Here is a 23,527-nt window from a genome sequence, read left to right as displayed (position 1 = left end):
ACCTGAAACAAGTTATTCTGAAACATCTGAAGTTGAATGAAGGAATGCAGATGATTCAAAATGCATTCATCCTGCTTCTCTTAACAAAGGGTCAGAGGACCACGTCAAGTCCTGTATTAATGATCTGAAACAGCAAATATTGTTAGAAGTGGATTCTGTAACAATTTTTATGTCAGTCACACTTATGTGTATATACAGTCAATTGCTCTAGATAGGGGGAGTAAAGTTGAGTAGCAGGTTTAAAGAAGAGTATCCTGATTATCAGTGTAGTGGATGATCTCTTCTCCATTTACGATTCAAATAGAGGTGTTATACTGTGTCTCCTAAAATGAGCAGCCAATTAATGAACTGTGATTTATTGAGCATCTGCTATATATCTAACTCAGCGCCAGAGACTAATTATATCAAAGAAGAAAAGAGATGATTCCTGATCTCCAAGAGTTTGAGACATGAGCAACTTAATGAACCATTCACCCAAAAGGAAGACAAAAATTGTTCTCAAGCAGTTTAACTTTAAAATGGGGGTGGTTCTGGGGCTTCTCTGGTGGCACAGTGGTTAAGAACCGGCCTACCAATGCAGGGGACACAGGCTCAATCCCTGGTCCAGGAAGATCCCACATGCTGCAGAGCAACCAAGCCCGTGTGCCGCAACTACTGAGCCTGCGCTCTAGAGCCTGCGAGCCACAACTACTGAGTCTGCACTGCAACTACTGAGCCCATGCGCCTCAACTACTGAAGCCCGCGCGCTCTAGGGCCCGTGTGCTGCAACTACTGAGCCCGCATGCTGCAACAGCTGAAGCCTGTGTGCCTAGAGCCCATGCTCTGCAACAAGAGAAGCCACCGCAATGAGAAGCCCGCGCACCACAACAAAGAGTAGCCCCCACTCATCGCAAATAGAGAAAGCCCGCACGCAGCAACGAAGACCCAATGCAGCCAAAAAATAAATAAAAATAAAAATTAAAAAAAAATAAAATGGAGTGGTTCTTAAATTCACGTGGAGGCGCCATCTAGTGGAGAAAGAGAATAACTGAAAGAAGTCAAGCCATCAAGGAGAGTGGGGCAAATCTATAATGCATATAATCCCACTGTGACTTCGTGTGTTTTATGAGTCTTCCTGTATGTTAGAAATAAATTATAAAAGCAAATTATGTGGATGAGAGAAGTATCACTGGGGGAAAAGTTATAACAGGAAAATTTTCAAATTAACAAAGAGGGTCCTGTAATTTTCCCAGATAAAGAATTTGAGGGCAACCCTGTTTTGTCATTGGGTTAAGGCAGTGTAGGATGTAATAATTTCAGGAGTTACAGTTCGATAAGATGCCTGCATTTCAAATTCTGTGGATCAAATCTGTGATGAATTCTTTTTATACAAAGAAGTTGGTAATCGTGATGATGACAAAAGGGAGGAGATAGTTGAGGACTGTAAAGAGGCTGTCAGTAAAGTTATAGAGAGCCATGAGTTGTAAAACACACGCGCATCAAAACACCTGAAAAGCAATAGTGTTAAAGTCTGAGAAGAAAATAGACTGACTTCGGGCAAACTACTAGTAAAAGATTATATACTTTCATTGTGTACTGAGATACATTTAACAAATTATTTTACTTTTTTTTAGAGGATAGGTGGCATCTTTAATTCCAAGTGGTCTTTCAGACTGTGATACATTACATGTCATTTTTAGTTTCGTATTTAGTGTATTCTAAATATTTTTGCAGACATGCACAGTAGTCTTTCTTTACCTATCTTATGTAAGATGGTATAGTATATTTCTTTAAATCCCTGAGCTAGAAGAAACTTTAAATGCTCTCCTTGTGCATCTGTGTCTCCTCCAAACGACGATGTTCTGAAATCAGCCCTAAGAAAGTTTGAACATATTTATGAGAAATGCTTGTATATCGTCCTGTCTAATCTGCTTGAAATTCTCCTTGGAAGAAGCAGCTCTACAAATCCTTTTTGGAATTTATTTCAAAGTGTAATGGACCTCACAATTCAAAAATTATTCCCCTGCGCGATCTGCTTCTCTCCTGCTACAATTCAAGGCAAATTTCCCCTTCTTGCTTGTGGGTTTCAAGGTAATGAAAGGCAGCTGTGGCATTTGGTGGCACTCAGGGTCAGTCCAGGATTGAGCCAGGGCTACCCTCCTATGTATACTATGAATACACCCCAACTGTAACACATAACACTGATAGGGTGGAAATTCATTATCCATTAACTGTGGAGCTGATTGTATAGATATTCACTTAACTGTGTACTGCTGGAGGAAAACACAAGGCAAAAGTATTGTTGTTTAAAGCCAAGAAAATCTGGATAGAAATATATTGAAACAAATGTCACTGAAATCTGTGTTAGTGAATAGTTTGGGTATTATTGGGGAAATGCAGTTTCAAAGCTAAAAGCACATACAGAAACCTAAATGAGGCGAGTCAAGTGTTGCCTAGGAGAGGGCATTGCCAGAAGGCCGGAAGGAAAGAAAACAGACCTTAATAAAAGGATGGTTTTATTAGCAAACGCGTTCTTTGGAAAACAAATAGGTGGTTAGGAAGTACTTTAAACTTTTATCCTCTCACATAGTTTAAATGCTCTCTAACCTTCCACGATCGTTGACTGAGTGAATCCTGTACTCGTAGGGAACAGGGGTAAAAGCTGCAGCCAGACCTTGTCTGACTCCAGGCTTGGCGTGTGAAGTAGGGAGCTTGCTGCCTCGTCCCTCGTGGGCGGGCGCGTGATGGAGCCGGCTGAGGCCCGAGCTGCATTCCTTCTGCCCAGGAGGCCACACGGCACTGACACTGCAGCCCAGCCGGAGAGCCCATTTCTCCCTAGCGCTCAGCCACAGGTAGTCCATGTTGACAAGGGCCTTGCAACATTTTTAAGGGTAAAGAGCAATGGACGAGCAGTAACTGTCATTTTACATTGTGAGGCAGACCTGACTCTGAAATCCAGGGCCCAGCTGTCTGACCCACACATTTCCTTGGGGCAACAGTAACTTCAGATTTTAACCTGAAAGTTCTCTAGTTTCTTTTTTTTCTTTCTTCCTTCTGCCTCTGCCTCCTGGGGCTGCCTGTCAATGTCTACATTTCTCTCCTCACCTCATCCTTGATCTGGTTCTTTTCCTACTTTATTATTTAACAGGGACCTCTGTGCTTCTCGTTTCTGAAGTCTGCTGAATTAAGTCCCTTCATATTTTCTTCCCCTTTACAAAGGGAACAGCACTACTGAGCTGACTTTTGAAATTTATGGGTGACCCCAAACTGATTTTTTTTTTTTCTCCAGAGAGTCAGGGCCCCTTAATTAGAAAGAAAGAAAGAAAAAAAGTTCCCCTGCCCCTGGTGAAGAGAGCAGATGAAATGGTGTTATCACAGCCCAGCTCCCGAGGCTTCCCTGAGACAGAGGGAAATGAGCAGGGAGGGCCCTTGTGTGCCGTGGAGGCCAACCCTATAAACAAACTGGGTTCGTTAGCCTCCCCGCTGGCGTCGGCACGCCTGCAGATTGAGGGCAACGACCATTAGCTTTGAGTTGGGGTTTCCTGGTTTTGTGAAGTCTGACCAGTCGAATGTTCTTCAATTGTGTTTGGGGTATGTGTATTTCCCAGTTTTTATAGTCGTCTGTTGAAAGGCATGAAGGAGGAGACGTTAAATATTTATTTTAGTTGACAAGATAAATGAAGGCTGCTACTGGGAAGAGGGCTGGCAATTCTGAAATCGAGGTTTGTTTGTCCACTTCCAAAACATGCCCATTGTGTGCCTCTGAATGGATGGCACGTTAATTAGATTAAGAAATATTTTATTTGAGGCTGATTGTAATAAACATTTACTCTGAGCATTTTAAAAGATTCTAATCTTGAAAGAAAGTGTAATCTCTTCATGGAGTAGAGTCAGATCTTTCCCAGAACCAGCCTCATTTTTGAGGGTCTCTAGGAAACTCTAGACCTAGTTCGGGAACAGAAGTAGCTTATCTGGCACATTGGTGAGCCTGTAAATGGCCAGCCCGTTGTCAGCACAGCCCACCGGTGCAATTCTGGTTCCCAGGCTAAGGCTGAAAGGCATGGGACCCATCAGAAAAGCTACGTGGGTGTAGGAAACGAAGGGCCTGCACTGTGCGGCCGTCTGCTTGTTCTCCCTGAATCTCCACCTTGGCTAAGGCGCCATGAATGCCAGCCCTGGAGGTAGGCCACTGAGGAACATGTCTGTTGCTGATGAGTTCAGAGACCTCTCTGCTCAGGGCCAAGTGAGGGGACAGATCCTCCTGGTCTGAGACCAACTGGCTGGTGCAGGTGAGCTGCTGGAATCTCACTGGAGAAATCTCCCCTGGGCTAAATCAACTGAGACCTAAGCTTCTCAGCTCAGTTGTGTTGCCCGTTGTTTTACAAAGGCTTTAACCCCCAAGTCTCACCTAGGCAGAGAATTTGCCTCTTCTCTGCCCACTTCAACACCAGACACACCTTACGGAATGGAGAAAGGATGGATTGAGCATCGTGAGGGCTGCGCTGAAGGCTGTGTGTGTGCACCGTCATGCACTGAGACAGGTGACCATGCTCTAGGAAGAAAAGTGGGCCATTAGTGCCCAGGTTCCTTAGCAGTGCTGGGCTAGACAGGGCTCTGATTGTACCTTAGGCCCCCAAAGACTGTCAGGCCATTGGTCAGCTACTCTAGCATTTACTGAGCACCCGTGGTAGTGGAGGCCAAAGGAGAATGTGGTCCCTGAGCTCAGGGGTTGGCAGCCTAGGATGTGGAGAGAAGCATACATTACTCCTTGTGACATTGTGTTTGCCTGTAAGGACTTGATGAGAAGGGGAAACCTGGAGAAAGCTCCAGGGACAAGGCGGGACCTTGAGCTGGCCCTGTCATCGTCAGGGCTCCGAGAAGAGAAGGCCTCAAGGCTCTGCGGCCAGCGTGGGTTTGCCAGGGGTGGGAACTGCGAGGAGAGGGGTCTACCGGGGAGGGGGGACCTGCCATGCTGCCGATCAGCTGCAAATCAGGCTGCTTGGAAGATGGAGACAAGACCCTGGAGCCTTAGAAGTTAGGTGGAGTTTATTTACTCTGGACGTGGTTGGTCCTAGGTAAGCTGGAGGTGCTTACGTAGAGGGGTGACAGAATGGAAATAATATTTTAGGATGATTTCGTCTGACCTGTGCAAAACCCGTATGGAGCGGGAGAGAGGAGTAGAGACAGGAGACCAAGGAGCCACGGCTTCTGCTTTCCTCTCCACACTGTTCCTCTCCGGCGTGGACAGGTGACAGGGCTGTGCCCCTGGAGTCACGTATTCCAAAATAGAGCTTGTAATGATGAGGATAGAGCATCACTTCTCGCTCGTGATAGGCTAAGTAAACAAGACAGTGAGCCCGTTAGAAAAAATGTGAGAGACCAAAGATGATGAGAAATAATGTTTAGGTATGACGTGGGAAAGAGCTAATCTGGTGGTTCTTGGGCAGGGCTTTGCTTATTTTAAAGGTTCCAGCACAGAGCAGAGGGTCCTCAGAGAGTTAAGTGATTCTTCACGTCCACATTTGCCTTTTCTCTGCCCACTTCCCATCTAAGCAGACACCCTACACGGAAGCCGCCTATTTATCGGAGTGTAACGAAGGGGCACATTTCTAGGACTATGATTCTGTATCTGTTCCTCTCGGCACCTCCTGCCCTCCCTCCTTTCCTTGCGATAGCAAGAACAAGTAGAACCCATGAAGGCAAACCTGATGTCTAGGAGGTATCTGAGGTCACCAGACAGGACCCGAGGGGAGAAGGTTTAAGCACAGACAGGGCTCTACCTGCCTGGGTCCCTCCTCAATCCATGGTTAACACACATGCAGAGGCCGCCTCCATGCTTCTCCCAACTTGGGACCACATAATTTTCACTTTTCATTTATATCGCCCTCTACTAGAATAATCTGGAATAGTCAGGATGTTCCCATTTTCGTTCTTGCTCTGTCCCCGGACACTTGTGTAGACATCAAGCAAACTGTCTACCCTCTCTGCATCTCTGCTCCCTTGTCTGCAAAATCTGTGGGTAGGGGGCAATGAGAGCCCCTTCCAGTGGTCACTGGAGCAAGGCACATGTGTCTATTTGGGGGTGGGAGGTAGGGAGCCCCTGAACAGGTGCTTTTCCTTCCTCCCCAGACACAATCCAGGAAGGGCAGGAAGAGTGGAGGTTCAGTAGACCCAGAGTTGCAGGTTGACCACCATGTTTGTTGTTGGTTTTTTCTTTTGCTTGGATGAATGGTACGACCGGGACGTTCCGAGTGTGTTTCATTGAATGTGTGCATTTGAATTACCTTCTACATAAAGGTCCTTGAGCCCCTGCTCATATTCATATGGTCTTTCTCTTCCCCCTTGCTTTTTAAAAAAATTTAGAATCACAGAACTGGTTGGTTACCACCCTGAAGAGCTGCTTGGCCGCTCAGCCTACGAGTTCTACCATGCACTGGACTCAGAGAACATGACCAAAAGTCACCAGAACTGTAAGTACCAGGAGTGCCCTATATGTCTGTGGAATCTGGCCTTGAGTGGGGTGTGACTGGTGAGAAGGGAGAAGATCCAGTTGCTTCCTTCACAGAGCCGTCATCTTGTGTGGCAGACAAGACTCATGCCCGCAGGATGGTTAGAGAACCAAGGCTGCCACCGTCCTGTGTGACATGCTCATGCAAATCAGGAAAAGGGCACTTTGGGTAGGGGACACACAAACACACCAAGGCGTACAGCCTGGAGAGTGGAAGGTGGGCTGAATCTCAGTCCCTACTTACCACCTCACTGAGCACACTTATGCAGTGAACAGTCTGCTTAACCTTATGCAACAGCCCCGTAGAGTGTAATACGAGACAGCATGGAATCAACTTGGGTTATGCGCTATAGGAACATGTACATCCATTCAAAGAAGAGGGCTGAGAGAGTTCAGAGAGAGAAGACAGGGCGCTTGAGTTGGACCTTGAAGGATGGAGGAGCATTGGTCTAAACAGAGGTAGAGGGTGCATGATACCAACCTAATGGACGTGTTGAGGCGGGTCCTGGTTTTCCAAGAGCTTGCTTGCTGAATCAAGAGAACTCAGTTGGGGAAGGCTGTCCAGGCAACCCAGTAACGGCGTGTGGAAATGGTGCCTTGCAGCTTGAAAGAAAACCTGAATTATGAAAGGATTCTAGAACAGGGCTGTCCGATAGAACTTTCTACAATGGAAATGTTCTTCATCTGCGTCATCCGTATGTGAGCTATGCTGTGTATTAAATATGTCTAGTGCAACTGAGGAACTGAATTTTTTAAATTTAGTTTTAATTAAATTTAAGTAGTCACGCTTGGCTAGTGGCTACCATACTGGACAGGGCAGTTCTAGTGCATTTCAGTTGACTATGTTCCCAATTAAGGCTTCCCATTTGCAGGTGATCCAAGACAATTTTCTTGAATCCATACAGCCCATCAACATGCAAGGACTATGGGTCTATAGCCCTATACCTGGCCTACTGGGGGAAATAGAAATTGATAGGATTGATCCCTGCCCTAAGGGATCGCATTCTGCGGAAGAAGGAGGGCTTTGGGCTCCGTGGGAGCATGGTGGTTCATACCTTCCGCCTCAGTATCTAGCATCGTGTTTGGTACAGTACAGGCACTAAATGAATGACACACCCAAGGGCAAAAAAAAACATATTTGGGAAAGAATGCTTCAAAATAAGTGCCCCCAGTGCAGATCGGGGTGCTGAGAGGATTACAGAAGGATTTAAAATGGGTAAGTCTGAGAAGATTCCCAGTGGCCCTTTTGGTCTTGGAGTCCAAGGATTAGCTGCGGCCTTGGAGTGGCAATGAAGAAAATGGAAGTGCAGTTACTTGTCCGTTGTTCCTAAATCCATCCATCTATCCCAAGGTTAGGACACCTGAAGTTCAGATCAGCAGGCCATAAGCTGCATAGAAGCACAGTTAATATTCTCTTAAGGAATGAGATCTTCTCTTTCTAATTGGTTTCTTTGCTTCATCCTCATGGCTTTCGGGTTTGATCCAACAGTGCAACAGGGCCCCTAATGATATCTCAAAGAAGTTTCTCACTGTGTTCTCCAGCAAAAAAACAAACCATCCGGCTTCCCCGTTCAGGGACCCAGGGATGCGGGAGGGAGGTGGAGGTACTTTTGTGCGCCCATGGATGTGGCCCAGCTCTAGCCTGCCCCAGCTTTAAACTGTAGGATGTGGCTCCAGCCTCCACTCTGGGATTCCCCATGCTTCTCTGGCCCATGGTGGTTTCAGCTCCCAAAGTCATGCTGGTACTGGGACCCAGGGACCTGGCTCTGGCCCAGCTTACCCAAAGATTCCCAGTGCCTGGCTTTCTGGGGCTTCCCTCCTTTAGATGTAAAACTGGGGAAAAGCCTAGCCTTCCTTCTCAGCCAAGGGTGAGTCAAAGTAGAGGACAATAGCGAAAGTTTCTGGAAATTCTTGCGGGACAGTATTGTGCTTTACCTTCTGGGGTGGGAAAGTAGAGGAAACTACTGTCAAAGAGAACAAAAATGATGGCTTCTCACTAGGCCTATGAAAGTGATTTTTTTTTTTCCTTCTCTTAGAACATCTTTGATCCTTAAAAAAGAGCTGGGGTAAAAAATTGTCATAGTAGTTTTCTGCTGAATCCAGGGGAAATATGGTGCAGATTTATTGAATCTGTGGTTTTAAGCATTAGGCACGCTTAAAGGTAATTCACAACCCAAATGGAAATCACAGGTTCCCGTCTTCCCCTGATGGAGCCAAGTAAAGCAGCTCTGAGCTCAGGCCTCTGCTCAGCCAGCCTGAATCCAGCAAAGGGAGATGTGCGTGGGCTGCAAATTGGGTTAATGCCAGCTAAACACAGGCATCTATTTCTCTTTCACTTTCCCTCTTTTTCTGTCTCTCAGTCTTTCTCAATCTCTCTCTCTCTCTCTCTCTCTGTCCCTCTGACTCTGTCTTTCTTGCTGGGTTTATGCAGATAAAGTTGCACCACAGACCCACACTCATACTGTGGAATAATTGGAGGCCCAGGCTTGAGGCTCGTCCAGGTTCACACACCAGCATCCCGAGTTTATGCTCGTGTGTGTGTCTTAGCCTGTGAAAGTTTACCGTTGAAATTACTGGGGAAGCTCAGACCTCAAACCAAATTTAAATCATTGAAAGCCATCATTTCCAAATGGGTTAGTAATTTATACATTGTTACCCTCAGAAGGTAAGGGTTTGGGGGAAGGGGGGTTGGTTTCTCTTTGTTGTGTGAGGACATTATGTGCTCTTAGGAAAACAAGATTAAAGGCCATAAAAAGCCTATCTACCAAGTAGCAGGCCCCTCACCAAGGCTGGCATTAATGAGCAGATGATTAGAAAGCTGGCGTAATTATATTCTACTGACAGAGCAGGCCCTTGCCTGCAAATGCTAGAAATGCAGTTAAAAACCTTGGCTCACTGCACTGTTTAATCAAAAAGAATAAGATCCCTGAATCTTGTCTGCATTAAGAATAAGTTAATGAGTTAATGAATAAGTTAACTCCAGGTACTTGAAATTGTGCAAGAATCATGTCTCTTGGGCATAGGAGCCTCAATGGGTTAGATAAAGGGAGATGAGGGAGGACAGAGTTATTTCTTTGGCCAAAGGGTCCATGATGGTTTAGGACAGCAGCCACCACCAATTCAGTCTTCCTAGTGAAGTGTCGCCCGGGGGCATGTAGTAGGAGGGCACTGTACTGCGGGCCACAGGCTGTCGAGTAACCCAGACTGTTGTCCTGTGTGATGTAAAGCAGGTCAAAATCCCTCTGGCCTTAGTCCCCTCATATTAAAAAAAGATGGTATCTGTCTTCCCTACAGCACAGGATTTTATTAAAAAGATTAGACAATGATATGACCACTTTGGAAAATAACTTGGCCGTATCTTATAAAGGAAACATGTACTTACCCTATGACCCAGCCATTGCACCCCTAGCTGCACTCACACTGCATGTCCATACAAAGATTTGTACACAAATGTTTATAGCACCTTTATTCATTATAACCCAAAACTGAAAACAATGCAAACATCCATTGACAGGTGAATGGATAAATTAGTTATGGTATCTCCATGCAGTGGAATATTACTTAGCAATGAAAAGCAAACCAGGAATACCTACAACAACGTGAGGGCTCTGGGAAACATGCTGGGTGAAAAGAAGGCAGACACGAAAGAGCTCTTGTATGATCCCGCTTACGTGTGAATGGAGAGAAGATCCTTTCTATGTGTAGCAACAGAAAACAGATCAGTGGCAATGGGGATTGACTGTCAAGAGGTATAAGAAATTAGGGAGGTTGGATGATGGAAAGTTCTATACCTTTGATTGTGGTGACTTGTTACAAGGGTCTGTACAGTCGGCAAAACTCATTGATCTGTGCTTAAAATGGGTGCATTTTTTTTTAATGGGTGCATTTTTTATTGAAGGGAAATTAAACCTCACCAAAGTTGACTTTTTTTAAATGCAAACAAAACCAAAAAGACTTAGGACCCTTTAGTTTGGACTATAAGCCTGTCGACTGTTTCCACTGAGGGGGCCTTTGAGCAAATCACTCTAAGCCTCAGTTTCTTCAGATGGAAAACAGGAATAATAATAGATACCTCGTGGTATCACTGTCCAGTGAACGAGGTGATGCTAACACTAATCTGTGGACGCGTTGTGTGCCAGGCACTGTTCCAGTTCCTTTGCAGAAATGAATTGATCTTATGAGATGGTTTTGAACCCTGCAGAGCAGGATACACATGTAAGTTATGTGCAGTATGGTTACAGTGCTTCCTGTAGCTTGGAGGTGCTTGTTAATTTCTGAACAGGAGGAAATGTGCCAAGAAGAACTTAAATGTGAAGGATTACAAGCACGGTTAGTACGAACCGAGCTGCATTCCTCAACCACACAGGGTGGTGAATGGGGAGTGATTCCCGAGCCTACACGGAAAAGTGGGGAGGTTTGTGACGTTTAGAGAGTCTGCATGTTCTCCCACAGGGCCCCTTGTGACATTAGCTACAGATGTGTCCTGTAGACGTGACAGGGCCTGGGCACTGTACATGTTAGTAACTTTGGAGCAGAGGGGCTTCTCCTATACAGCATTTGTCGGTGACATTCAGCCACATTTTTGGACCTGATAAACCAGGCAGGCAGATTTGGTCCTCAGTACAAACAGCTATGGGACACTGGGTACTAATAATTATTATCATTACTGTTATTATTATCAATACCCCATTTTGCAGATGAGGAAAACCGAAACCAAGATTTCCTAATCCTGCCAGCATGCTTCTATCTCTGTGATTTGGGGGTTTCTGAGACTGGAATTCAGAAGAATGAATTCCCAAGAAGGAAAGTAAATGGGCAGTTCAGAAAGCTATCAGAAAGCCTAACATTAGTAAACTTTCATTTAAAGGGACTTGTTGATTCTTTTTTTAATGGGAGCAGATAGAGCATTCTGGACTGGGGAAGAGGGCAATCTGGGATGCCGGGCCCTTTCCCCGATGTTTTTATAGAGTAAAACAAATATTAAATGAACATTTAGAGCATTCTGGAAGAGGAAAGAAGTCATGCGCAGGCAGCCCCTCTGGGCGGCTGGGAGGACTTACCGGGGCTTTGGCGAGGCTGTGTGTAGAGGCTGGCGGGGGGCTTGCTGCTGCCTTTGCTGTGGGTCACAGACTTGCTGTGGCCCCAAAGGCGGCAGGTCTGACGGATGACCTGGAACAATCGAGGATATCTGGGGGTTTCTTTAAACTGCCTTTATTCGCAAGCAGAGTGCCGACGGTGGGCCTGCTACCAGTGGCTGCCCGAGGACAGGCGTTCTCCACGCTGCTTGGAAGCACCCTGCCGCCTGTAGTGTGAGGCAGAGGGGGCTCGCCTGTTCCCTGCGTGCCCATTTGGATCCACAGGGCACCCCATGGAGAGGCTTCCCTTGGGGGGGAAGGAAGGCAGGTGCTGCTCTTGGTTTCTGCTCCCAGCTGAGCCAGGGGTGAGCCAACTTGCCAAGGGCTTGGCGATGGCCACTCCCTCACAGCCAGCCTAGGGAAGTCAGTTAAGCTCTCTGGTTACTTTCCTCATGTTCAACATGAAGAGTTGGGCGAGATGCTCTAAGCTCCCATCCAGCTCATTCTCCCCCATCTTTCCCCTGCACGCTGCCCTCCCCGTGGGGTCTTCCTCCCCCACCTCCTGACCTCAGGTCCCATTTCTCCTCCCCTAGTGTGCACCAAGGGTCAGGTGGTGAGTGGCCAGTACCGGATGCTTGCGAAGCACGGGGGCTACGTGTGGCTGGAGACGCAGGGGACGGTCATCTACAACCCTCGCAACCTGCAGCCCCAGTGCATCATGTGTGTGAACTACGTCCTGAGGTGAGCACGTGAGGGCCGGCAGGGAGGGGAAGCAGGCTCTGGGGTGCAGGGTGCTCCTGAGACTGAGGACGCAGCCCAGGAATGCCGAGCCTTTCAGGACCTGGCACCACGTCGGCGAGCTCTTTTGCAGTGGGCGTCCTGGGAACGGTGAAACACTGGGATTTCCCCTTACAGGCTTGTTCTGCCCCTTCCCCCTTTGTCATCTGTCATGCCTCTGACCCACGTGGGGAGGCAGCTAGAACACAGTCGTCACTTAAGTGCTTTCTGAATGGGAACCAAGGGAAGAGAACCACTGTTACTCTTTGGGAGAAGATGTAACACCTTTGCTCGGTAGCACCTGGGAAGAAATCTAGAGAAAGTCCTTGCCGGGGTGCGACAAAAGCAAAAGCCTTCAAGTCTCATGCACACCACGCAGCCCACGCACGACATTAACGCAGCATCCGAGACAGACACACACTCAGCGGTGCTCTCCGCGTCGCTAGCTCCACGACTCCAACCTTCCAGCGCACGGTTCTTTACGGAATGCCAGCACACTGTCCGTACCCGTGTTTCTGTCTGAGAGGCTTAGCTATCAGGACTTGCATGTGTCTGGAGAGTAAAAGAGTTTTGCTGGAAACTATGGACGGTCTGAAGCTCGCTCTTGTCCCACCAGTGAGATTGAGAAGAACGACGTGGTGTTCTCCATGGACCAGACGGAGTCCCCGTTCAAGCCGCACCTGATGACCATGAACAGCATCTTTGACAACAGCGGCAAGGTGGCTGTGTCTGAGAAGAGCAACTTCCTGTTCACCAAGCTGAAGGAGGAGCCCGAGGAGCTGGCGCAGCTCGCACCCACCGCAGGAGATGCCATCATTTCTCTGGATTTCGGTGGGTGCCGCTTCGCTGAGCCAGGGCCCGTCGAACCCTCTTGGGGCGGGGGGAGGCCTCCCCGGCCGCAGCTCTTCCTTAAGCAGAGCTGCCGTGTGCCTGCCCTGAGTCTTGCTGATCATCCGTTGGTGGCCAGACCCTATGCTGGGCACGTGCACTCACCGCAGCATAAGACCCGTCCTATTTCTGACCTCGTAAAGCGCTGAGCGGGGGCGGGTGGTGGGGGGTGGGGGTGTTCTGGTCGATTCTCCACCGTGGGGAGGGGGGAGCCTGAGACGAGAGGGATCTGCTCCGAGGCCACGGGCATCTTTCCACAGGGTGGGCAGATCTCCATCTGCACCTGGAAGGACAGATTGCTTGTTTAGGCAGAGGCCTGCTAGGTTGAAATAATGTTGGGAGAAATCCTTCCAGAAACGTGGGCTGAGAAAAGATTCAGGCCCGGGAGTAAGCCCTCGAATGCACTTCTTTCAACGTTTGCCTGTCCCACGGGGATGTGAGTCCTGGTGGCCCCAGCGGAGCTGTCAGCTCTTGCCCCGCGCTCTGAACGCAGGAAGCCCCTTCTTCCTCATGTTGCAACCCACGGTCACCCCCCAGCCCTGCTGTGGCCGCTCAAGGAACAGCTACGCCACCCTGTGCTTGCTCTGGACTGGCTCAGCCCCGTTAGGTGTGCTGTGAAAGGCCACCGGGGAACGGTGATCTCAGCGAATCACAGAGAGCAGCCCTGGGACAAGGAGTCACGCAGCTTCCCAGTTTCGCGGCAGCAATGAGGCAAATTGCCCAGTTTTCATAACCTCCTCCTCTACGTTCTGGATTGCCCTTCAGGGAAGAGTGGCTCCTAATACATTTAGTCTTTGAAAATTAAAGGCTTCAGCAGGGTGTTCCCATTAAAGGGGGCCTGTACATTGAACCCCAGCCCCAGTTGAAGGCCCCTTTGTCCCAGCGAAGCCTCAGCACACGGGGGCCGAGCCCCAGGCACGCTGCAGGCCCCTTTAGGGTCACCTGTGCATCCTTCGTCCTTCCTCTGCCCTGGGGTGAGCCCAGCAGTCGGGGGTGCGGACCAAGCCAGGCCCTTGTCTCCACAGGGAGCCAGAACTTTGAGGAGTCCTCAGCCTATGGTAAGGCCATCCTGCCACCAGGCCAGCAGTGGGCCGGAGAGCCCAGGAGCCACGGCGCCCACACGGAGGCCGGGAGCCTGCCCGCCTTCACCGTGCCCCAGGCAGCCGCCCCGGGGAGCACCACCCCCAGTGCCGCCAGCAGCAGCAGAAGCAGCAGTAGCTGCTCCACGGTGAGCGCCCCCTGGGGTTGAGGCCATGGAGAGGGTGGGCTCCTCCTCTGGCTGCTGCCGGATGGCTGAGCGGACAGGCCAGACCCAAGTCCTGCCCTCCTCCTACGCAGGAGCCCCCTGGGGGGCTGTGATACTTACTTGCCACGCATTAGCGCTGTGCGCTTGCTCTCAGTGCCCATCCACCCCCATCTATGTGATCAGGTCCTTGAAGACAGGGGCCGAGTGGCACACAGCTGTGAGCCCCGAGCTCAGTCCCCATGGAGGGCAGTAACCATCCTGCTGGGGGCACAGAGCCACAGTTTGCAGAGCCCGGCCAGCCATGCCTCTATCCTGTTTGCTGTTCAAGACAGCCTCATTTTATGACGAGGAGACTGAACTCAGAGAGGCTCCCACAGCTCCTAGGGCGTGGTTTCTTTACAAATTCTTATTCCGTGGAATAGAGTTGAATCTGTGGGTCCAGAAACATATTTCTCCTTCTACCTTGGCCTTCTGGGGAAGCCAGTGCCGTAGCCTTGACTTGGTCACCTTCCTTCCTGGCCCCCCCAGCCCAGCAGCCCCGGAGACTATTACACATCTCTGGATGACGATCTGAAGATTGAAGCGATCGAAAAGCTCTTTGCCATGGATACAGAGGCGAAAGACCAGTGCAGCACCCAGGTAGGTGGCCGTGGGGAAGAGTGGAGTGGCGGGCCAGGCCTACCAGCTGCTGGTGGCGAAGGCTGAAGTCTCTTCTTGCAGCCTCAGCCCTTTGTTGCAAAGGCTAGTGGGAATGCTTGGCCCAGGCCACAGTCCCTCAACTGGGTGAGGGTGCAGGGAAACGGAGCCTGTGGTCGTCTGCTTCTCTCACTTCTGCCCTCTGCTTTACCCGTGTCAAATCCAGCTCTTCTACTTTTAACTCTCGATATATTTATGTCCTCCTAACTCGGATATTTCTTAATGCTCATGAAAACTACAACTGAACCTTTCTTTCAGGATCCCTGCATTTAAAAAGCATACCCCGATGTATACGACTTCTGTGAGCGTAGGGAACAATTATTCCCTTTACAAACATTTCCATTTTAGGATTCTTTGAAATAACTTATTTTAAATGCATTTTAAAATGACATCGGACAACTTTTTGTTTACACGTAACTTTTCAGAAACTTATTACATAAGGCCAAACGTCTTGTAAAACCTGTGTAAACAGGCTAGGGTGTGGGTAGATGGGTATGTGGGTCACAAAACCCAAAGGAAAATCATTCATCCCCATTTATGCATCCAGATTTCTGCCTTGCCTCCTCAGTTTGTATCTTCTCCCCTGCACGTTCTTCTCTGAACTCCTATAAGATTCATTACTTAGTGTTTGGTTATCACTGTCTGCTTCTGCTCTTTAACAGTTCAGGTGGTTGTAATCAGCTGCCTCCCCCAGTGAGGGCTGAAACGTTTATTTTTCTGCGTCTGCTTGTGAGAATTCCCTACGGTGCCCATCATGGTAGTGGGAACTTGCGGGTCCATGTCTGAGTTCTTGTTGATCAGAATGAAGGTCCCACAGGTAGCACTGGGCCACGGTTACCCTATGAGCAGTCCACCGATACACCCTGGGCACGTGAGGTGATGAAGACAAAGCTGCCCTCGGCCCCCTGGGAGCCATCGTGCTCACCGGAGTGGGCAGGGATGGCTTCGTGGAAGAGGTGGTGCCTGCCCAGCGTGTGGGAGTGAAGGCTGGGCTCGGACTGGGAGACAGGAGAGCATTTGGGGCTGGGTGGAGGTCGTGGCACCGGGGGGGTGTGGAAGGATGCCTGAGTGGAGACTCAAATGACTGGGGATTGGTGGCACAGGCTGACCAAGGGAGAACATGCACGGGAAGCTGCGGGAGGAAGGCCTCTGGCAGGGGTGGGGTGGGGAGGACGAGGGGCTAGGATGGAACAGTATCCCGGAGGCAGCGCCAGCTGCCGTAGCGGCTTTGCCTGTGGTCTGTCTCCCCTCAGACGGACTTCAATGAGCTGGACCTGGAGACCCTGGCACCCTACATCCCCATGGACGGGGAGGACTTCCAGCTCAGTCCCATCTGCCCCGAGGAGAGCCTCTTGCCGGAGACACCCCAGTCCACGCCCCAGCACTCCTTCAGTACCATGTCGAACATCTTCCAGCCACTGGCCCCGATGGCCGCTCACAGCCCCTTCCTCCTGGACAAGTATCAGCTGGAAAGCAAGAAGATAGAGCCCGAGCAGCGGCCTGTGTCCTTCATCTTCTTTGACGGTGGGAGCAAGGTGTCCCTGCCACAGTGCTGTGGCCAGACCTGCACCCCTCTCTCCTCCATGGGGGGCAGATCCAACACACAGTGGCCCCCTGATCCGCCCTTACACGTGGGGCCCACGAAGTGGCCCGGCGAAGATCCCGTGGAGTCCTTGGGGGCCTCGCCCTTGGGGCCCCCCGTCACTGCACCCCATCTCTCCGTGTTCAAGAAGAGGTAAGTGGCAGAGACCCTTGGCTGCTTCCGCGAAGGCTGTGCTGTACAGGGAGGGGACAGCCAGGTGCCCCGAAAGGCCCCCCGCCCCATCACCAATTCCCACTCCACAGGGGTCTGATACTCCACTCAGCCCTTCTCAGAACTCTGAGAGCTCGGGCTTTAGGGGACTCGCCCCTAGGTATGTGAGGCCTCGAGTGGGACACGTTTTATCTGGGCTGGAGGACACCCCGAGGGCCCTGCGGCCAGGGAGAGAAGGAGCTTGTCCAGGGCCCTGAGCACAGTGGCTCTCCGGACCACCCCTCAGAGTGCCTCGTTTTATGCAGAGCTCGTGAGCTGAGCCGCACAATACCCACACGCACAACACGGAGGGAGGGGTCCTTGGCTCGGCCGTGGAAGCCTGGTTGAGAAAAGCAAAAAGATGCCCGTGCCTTCCCCCTGCCTTCGGCTGCCGGGGTCCAGCACACCCTCCCCGTCTCCCCCAAGTCCCTTCCACCCACTGGGAACTCACCTCAAGCTCCCAGGGCCCTTGCCTTCTACAGAGCCCCCTCCCTGGTTCTCGGTGGGGGGCGGTCCAGGCAGGGCAGGGGCGATGGGGCAGACTGCCTCCCAAAGACTGCCGTCACGGAGCTGGGCGGCCGCAAACCAGGACTGGAGGCTGCCCGGGTATGGGCGGGCACGTGTGGAGGGAGGTGCAGGTGCCCTGAACCCTCAGCATCTCACCAGGTAGAGCGAGGTAGAGGGCACTGCGGAAGGAAGGAGAGCCCGGGCCTCAGGCCCACCGCCCCTCCTTCAGGACTCTGCATTTGGGGTCTTGGAGCCGCCACGGCCATGAGTGTTCGTTCTGGGAGGGCCCTGGGTGTGTGGGGCTCCAGACTCCCTCACGCCCATCTCTTGGGCTTGGCAGGTCTGCAAAGGGCTTCGGGCCTCAGGGCCCAGATGTGATGAGCCCGGCCATGGTCGCCCTCTCCAACAAGCTGAAGCTGAAGCGACAGCTGGAATACGAGGAGCAAGCCTTCCAAGACATGAGTGGGGTGAGCGCCGCCCCTGGGGAGGCCGGCGGGGAGCGGGGGCTGAGCACAGAGAGCCAGGCTGGCGCAGAGCGCTGCCCACCTCAGCCTGACGCAGCTTGAGGACCTGGGTCTCTGGCCTCTCCCCTCAACCTCTGCACTTCCACCCCCAGGGGGATCCACCAGGCAGCAGCACTTCACACTTGATGTGGAAAAGGATGAAGAGTCTCCGGGGCAGTGGGAACTGCCCTCTGATGAGCGCAGACGTCCCCAGTGGTGAGCACAGGCCTGGGGGAAGGCGTTGTGCCGGTGGCGGGGCTCCCCACTCCCTCCCGTCCGAGGCTTGCGAGGACAGGAGGGTGTCTCCGCCCCCCCCTCTCCCCCGCTTTCCACTCTGGCCCGGGTGCCGCCGTCAGAAATCTCTGGGCTCCTTGTGTGAAGGAAAGAGGGACGTTGGGGGTGTCATGGTCTCTCCCCCCACTGTCTGACATTGGCCTTTCAGATGAGTTCATCCGAAATCCCATGAGAGGCGGGAGCCAGCCCCTGAGACACTTAACACCGCCACAGCTGCCATCTGCCGTGAGCCCCGGGGAGCCCGCCAAGAGTGGGTTCCCCCCGCATTGTTACACCCCCCAGTACCAGGACTACGGCCTACCAGCGGCTCACAAGGTGTCAGGTGGGTGCGCTCAGGAATGGGGGCACTGTTCCAGGGGCTGCTGGGTTTGGGAGGGTGTGGGCCAGGGGACGGACAAGGCAGTGGGTCTCAGCTCAGCTCCAGGATGAACCTGCTCATGAAAGGCAGCTGCCTTGAGAAGGGCGAGCCCTCTTTTCCCCCAAGTACTGCAGCAGGGGCTGGAAGGCCACGTGTCCACAGGGCTCGAGAAGGAACCCTCCACTAACCAGGTGCCACCCGGGGCTCTTCCACCTTAAGAGCCCCCGAGCCTATGCCTGCCTTTTGCTCAGTTCTTCACGTTACTGCCTACCGGGGGGGCATCACTCTGAGCTCAGGCAGGAGCTGAGCTGAGGACGTGCTGCTGGGAGGGGGGCCAGGCTGGTTTGGGAAGACTCACCCTACTGGACCTTGCTTTCTGGGAGGACTGGCCACCTTAGTCTGTTACCATCTTGTGAAATGTAGATGTTGTCACGGAAAGGTTGCTTGTAGTTTGGGTGAAACATTGTTGGACCCCTGCCCTAAAAAAGAGAAATTTCCTCAGCAATATGGTTCGGGGCAAACTGCTGCTCAGTGCTTCAGGGCTTTAGAGTCACGAGACAGGCCTGGGCTAAGAATTCTGCTCGTGACCAGCTGGAGGACGGAGGAGGCCACACATTTAAATAAGAGGCTCGCGTGCAAAGTGCAGAGTCCGTGGATGTGTTTGCAGTAAGTGGGAGCCAGCATTATCGTCCCTGCTGTGCACCCAGTTTCCTTGAGTGGAAACTCATCCTTTTCAGGGGAAAAATAATATTCTTTTTAAACTCAGGTCGTTTCTTAGGGTAAAAGAAGGGGGGATTAGCAAGGGCTGGTGAGCAAGTATCCGTTGCTACTGCGGTGCTGCAGAGAGGCGTGAGACCCGCCCCGTCCACGAGGGAGCGAGGTCGAGCGGGGGAGGCAGGCATGGGGGGGCCGGGGATGAGGTGCTGCGGCCAAGCCAGGGGAAGGGAGAGCCGGCGCCTCGCGTTACTGGGGCCGACGAAGGGCTTCCGGAGCCGCCTCCAGGAACCCGGGCCTGCTCTTCCTGGGAAGTGGGGTGCTGGGAGCCTCCCCTTCTCAGCATGAGAGAAGGAGGGGCAGCCAAGGGTGGGGGTCCTGAAACTGGAAGTCAGGCCCTTGAAGGACCTGTGTGTGCACACATGTATATATGCATGTGTGTACATTTTGTGTACGTGCATGTAATGTGTGTGTGCAAGTGCGTGCAGGCACCAGCTGCTTCAGAGCTCCCTCTCTCTGTTCGGCCTTTCTTCCGGCTGCCAGCGCACAGTGGGCATGGGTCAGTTGGCAACCCCGAGCCTTGCCCAGGCGCTGGCTCACGCCTCCACCTCCCAGGCCAGGAGGCCTTCGTGGGCTCTCCTTCCATCCAACCTCCCTGTCCCCCGAACATTCCCTGCTCTGTCTGCACTGCACACTCTCCCCGCCAGGGTCTCAGCCCCCTCTCACCTGATGGGATGGAGACGACATGCTTTCTGCTGGGTCCCTGCTCTCTGCATGGGCTGGGTCACTAGGGAAAGACAGACAACATTGAAGAAAGTGAAATGAGGGCTGCCCCACCTCTGCCCCCCGAGTCATGAAAACTGGAAATGCCCCTTGCTTTCCCAACACGTCTCCTCCATGCTGGCCTCTTATGGAATAGACCCTTTTCCAGATGTTTGATTTAGGGTTTTGAAAATAAGGGCACTAACTCTTCTTTCAGGCATGACAAGCCGGCTGCTCGGACCCTCGTTTGAGCCCTACTTGCTGCCGGAATTGACCAGATATGACTGTGAGGTGAACGTTCCTGTCCCAGGAAGCTCCACGCTCCTCCAAGGAGGGGACCTCCTCAGAGCCCTGGACCAGGCCACCTGAGCCAGGGCCACCCACTGACAGGCACCCCCTTCCCATGCCGTCCCACCAGCTTCACGGTCTCCGTCTGTTTTTTTGCAACTAGATATTTCTAACACCAACACACTTTTTACAAGATATACTTACCTGGCAAACTTGCCCAGGTCACCAGGTAGTGGCCTTTTTCTGAAGATGCTCACTTTATTATTCATATTTTTAAAATACAATTGTTTTACCTGCTATGTTTTGTTCTGTCAATGGAAATGTTCTTAAATTTTATAAGATTGTTCTTTCCCCAACTTCAATTACTTCTAATTTATATTATTCACAGGTTTCTCTCTCTCTCTCTCTCACACACACACACACACACACAATTCATACTAACAAGTTTGGTGTATGTTTGTTTGTTCTCCTTTAGGGAAAGCTTTGGCTTCATTTAACTAAAAGGATTTTGTTGTTGTTGCCAAAGAGAAACAAAATAATTTTGCGCTCTCAGCTTGATTTGTGGTCTCTCTCTCTCAGCCCTCCTCCTTTCTTTTGTAAAACTAATCACTGTATTGTAAATTTCAGTCTTTTTTTTTTTTTTTAGCCAACTCTTTGCTCTAATTTTGATACGATTTTTTGGGGGGAAAAAAAATGTGAAGGGTGAACTCCGTTGTATGTGGTTATCTGTGAAAGTTACACAGTATGGCTTTTCCTAAACTGGTGTTTTCCCCCTGCATTTGGTGGAGTTTTTTAAATTATTATTCAAAAACATAACTGAGTTTTTTAAAAAGAAAATTTATATCTGGGTTAAGTGTTTATCTTATATATGGGTACTTTATAATATCTAAAAACTTAGAAACGGAAATGGAATCCTGCTCACAAAATCACTTTAAGATCTTTTTTAAGCTGTTAAATCTTCTTTTTCATGGTGTTGCTGACACTGCAGAATTGTACAGAACTCCACGGGCCTGTACTAACCCTGCTCAAGGTCTCCCTCTCTGTTGCCTTTTTGCTTTCGGGACATGCCATAGGCGTGACACACAATCCAGAAAGTGGAATCATTATGTGGGAGCATCGCCAGCTGCCTTCTCCTCATGTTCTGTATGTATTCTGTATGTATGTACGTATTATTATTACTGCCAAGAGGGTCTGACGACACGTCAGGGGTGGAGGCTACGGACAAATCTAAGGGAGGGGAAGCGCTTTAAACTCTTCTTCAGGTTTCATTGCCAGCCCTTCAAGTGCACTGAGCTATGTGACTCTAATGGTCTTTCATGGGGCACACTTGGATATTTCCAGAACTACCATGAGATGGTTTAGATGGGAATTCATGAAAGAAAGTGAGGATTTAGAAATGGTATAGGGACCCAGTCCACATCCTCCCAGCTCACCACCTTGGAGCCCGTGGAGCTGGACTGAGGGGGGCACACAGGGGGGCTCCTGGTCCTGACCAGCCGCATCTCATGCCCCTTCCTCAGCCACACCATCAGCTCGCCCTACACGGCCGAGGTGCAGCAGGCAGACCTCCGGGGACAGCCCCTGGCCCTCCTTGAGGTCTGTCTGTCCCCAGAAGTGACGTGTATAGGTAGGAAGCACTGAAAACAGTGTTCTCAGAGCGTCTTGTAACTCACCAGGTAAGAGGGACGATGCCATTTGTTTTCGAAATAGCAATCACGTGAAACTTTTCCGTCATGGGTACAATGAAGAAGTTTCTAGAAACACACAAAGCAAAACACAGCAAGCCAAGAATCTGGTAAGGCTGGATGGACTTACTGCCCCAAACAAAATAAAATTTAAATCTCAAAAGAAAAATTACCTAGTCACTGTGTTGCCAAAAATGTTACTTGAGCACCACAGCCCTGCCTCACGTACGGCAGGCGGCAGAACTTGAAGGGTTACTGACATGTAAGCGCTGGTGTTTGATTTTCTCTGTGTGTTTGCCTCAGCATGAAGGGCATTTTACCCTTGCAGTTTTACTAAAACACTCTGAAAAATATTCCAAACTTCATATTAACTTTATCTATCAACATAATGATTTCGTGAACATTATTATAAATGTCAAATTCCTACTGACAACATTATTACTATACGGGAGCTTAACTTTATAAGGAAATGTATTTTGACACTCTGCTATCTTATTAAAGTATTCTGATCCTACCACTGCTGGTGGCTCTTGTTTCCTGTGGGTTTATCATGGGCTACACTGATGTAAAGTGAAGTATGTATTTATTAAACAGTTTACAGAAAACGAACATGGGCACTGATCTTTGTGAGGCGACTGAGGCCAGCTGATTGATAGGAATCTGGAGAAAGGAAGAAAAGGCTAATGTTAAAACTCGGCAACTAAGACCAGGAAGCCATGGTCCATATTTGGTCCATGGACCAAATACGCATGGTCCATATTTCTGGGGGCCTCTTTTTCTATGTTCTGTGAGGGGCCCGAGAAAAGAAGTCAGGGTTCCTGTCTTCAGAAAATTACAGGAAGCAGCCTGAAAACTCCGCTGCCTACGTGTATTCACACGCCGCACTTCGGATGAAGGCGCTCAGGGGAAAGGAGCCGCCTGAGCTCTGGGGCTCAGAGGAGACCTGTTTGGAGGCGGCAGGGCTCACGCGGGCCCTCCCAGCTAGAATGTGCACGGGAAGGGCCAGGATAACCTCAGACGGAGCCAGAGCCCGGCAATAGCCCCAACTGGACAGGGGCGTGATGGGTTCCCTAATTCAAATTTTACTTTTCCAAGTCATGGCCTGCTTGGAAAGAGATGCCATCTCCATGGTGGGATGGGGGGAGGGACCCAGCAGTGGCCTCTGCTCAAAATGGTCAGTCCTAGAATCAGCGTTCCCGGGTCACACACTTACAGTTCCCCTAAGCGTTCAGTCCACGTGGTGTGGTTTCACACTTACCTTGTTAGCTCACTCGATCCTCGGGCTGAGCGATCCATGAGCGCCCATTTCACAGATGAAACTGAGGGCCATATTAAGTGGCTCAGGCCAGTCACACCCTGCTAACAGAAGAACGAAATGTAAACATAGTGTGGGCTGTGCTTTCTCCTCTCACACCGACCGTGCCTGCTGCGAGGTAGAGTTCATGGCAGGGCTCT

General features: G+C 50.6%; 1 protein-coding gene across 3 annotated transcripts in view; it reads left to right on the top strand.

The window, feature by feature from the left end:
• The window catches only part of EPAS1 (endothelial PAS domain protein 1), an 88,996-nt gene extending 66,407 nt beyond the window's left edge, over window positions 1–22,589 (top strand). For all 3 annotated transcript variants that reach the window (XM_079941257.1, XM_079941259.1, XM_079941258.1), the window contains 10 exons: window positions 6,343–6,449; window positions 12,156–12,303; window positions 12,956–13,170; window positions 14,253–14,455; window positions 15,002–15,112; window positions 16,423–16,904; window positions 17,809–17,935; window positions 18,085–18,187; window positions 18,414–18,587; window positions 20,317–22,589. In XM_079941257.1, coding sequence (XP_079797383.1) covers window positions 6,343–6,449; window positions 12,156–12,303; window positions 12,956–13,170; window positions 14,253–14,455; window positions 15,002–15,112; window positions 16,423–16,904; window positions 17,809–17,935; window positions 18,085–18,187; window positions 18,414–18,587; window positions 20,317–20,468 — 1,822 coding nt within the window. In that variant the 3' untranslated portion in view covers window positions 20,469–22,589. The remainder of the gene's footprint in view (window positions 1–6,342; window positions 6,450–12,155; window positions 12,304–12,955; window positions 13,171–14,252; window positions 14,456–15,001; window positions 15,113–16,422; window positions 16,905–17,808; window positions 17,936–18,084; window positions 18,188–18,413; window positions 18,588–20,316) is intronic.
• The last annotated feature ends 938 nt before the right edge of the window (window positions 22,590–23,527 follow it).

Source organism: Stenella coeruleoalba, assembly GCF_951394435.1.
Source record: "Stenella coeruleoalba genome assembly, chromosome: 13".
NCBI classification, from domain to species: domain Eukaryota; kingdom Metazoa; phylum Chordata; class Mammalia; order Artiodactyla; family Delphinidae; genus Stenella; species Stenella coeruleoalba.
The sequence above is the reverse complement of the archived record's forward strand: the minus strand, read 5'-3'. Positions and strand labels throughout refer to the sequence as shown.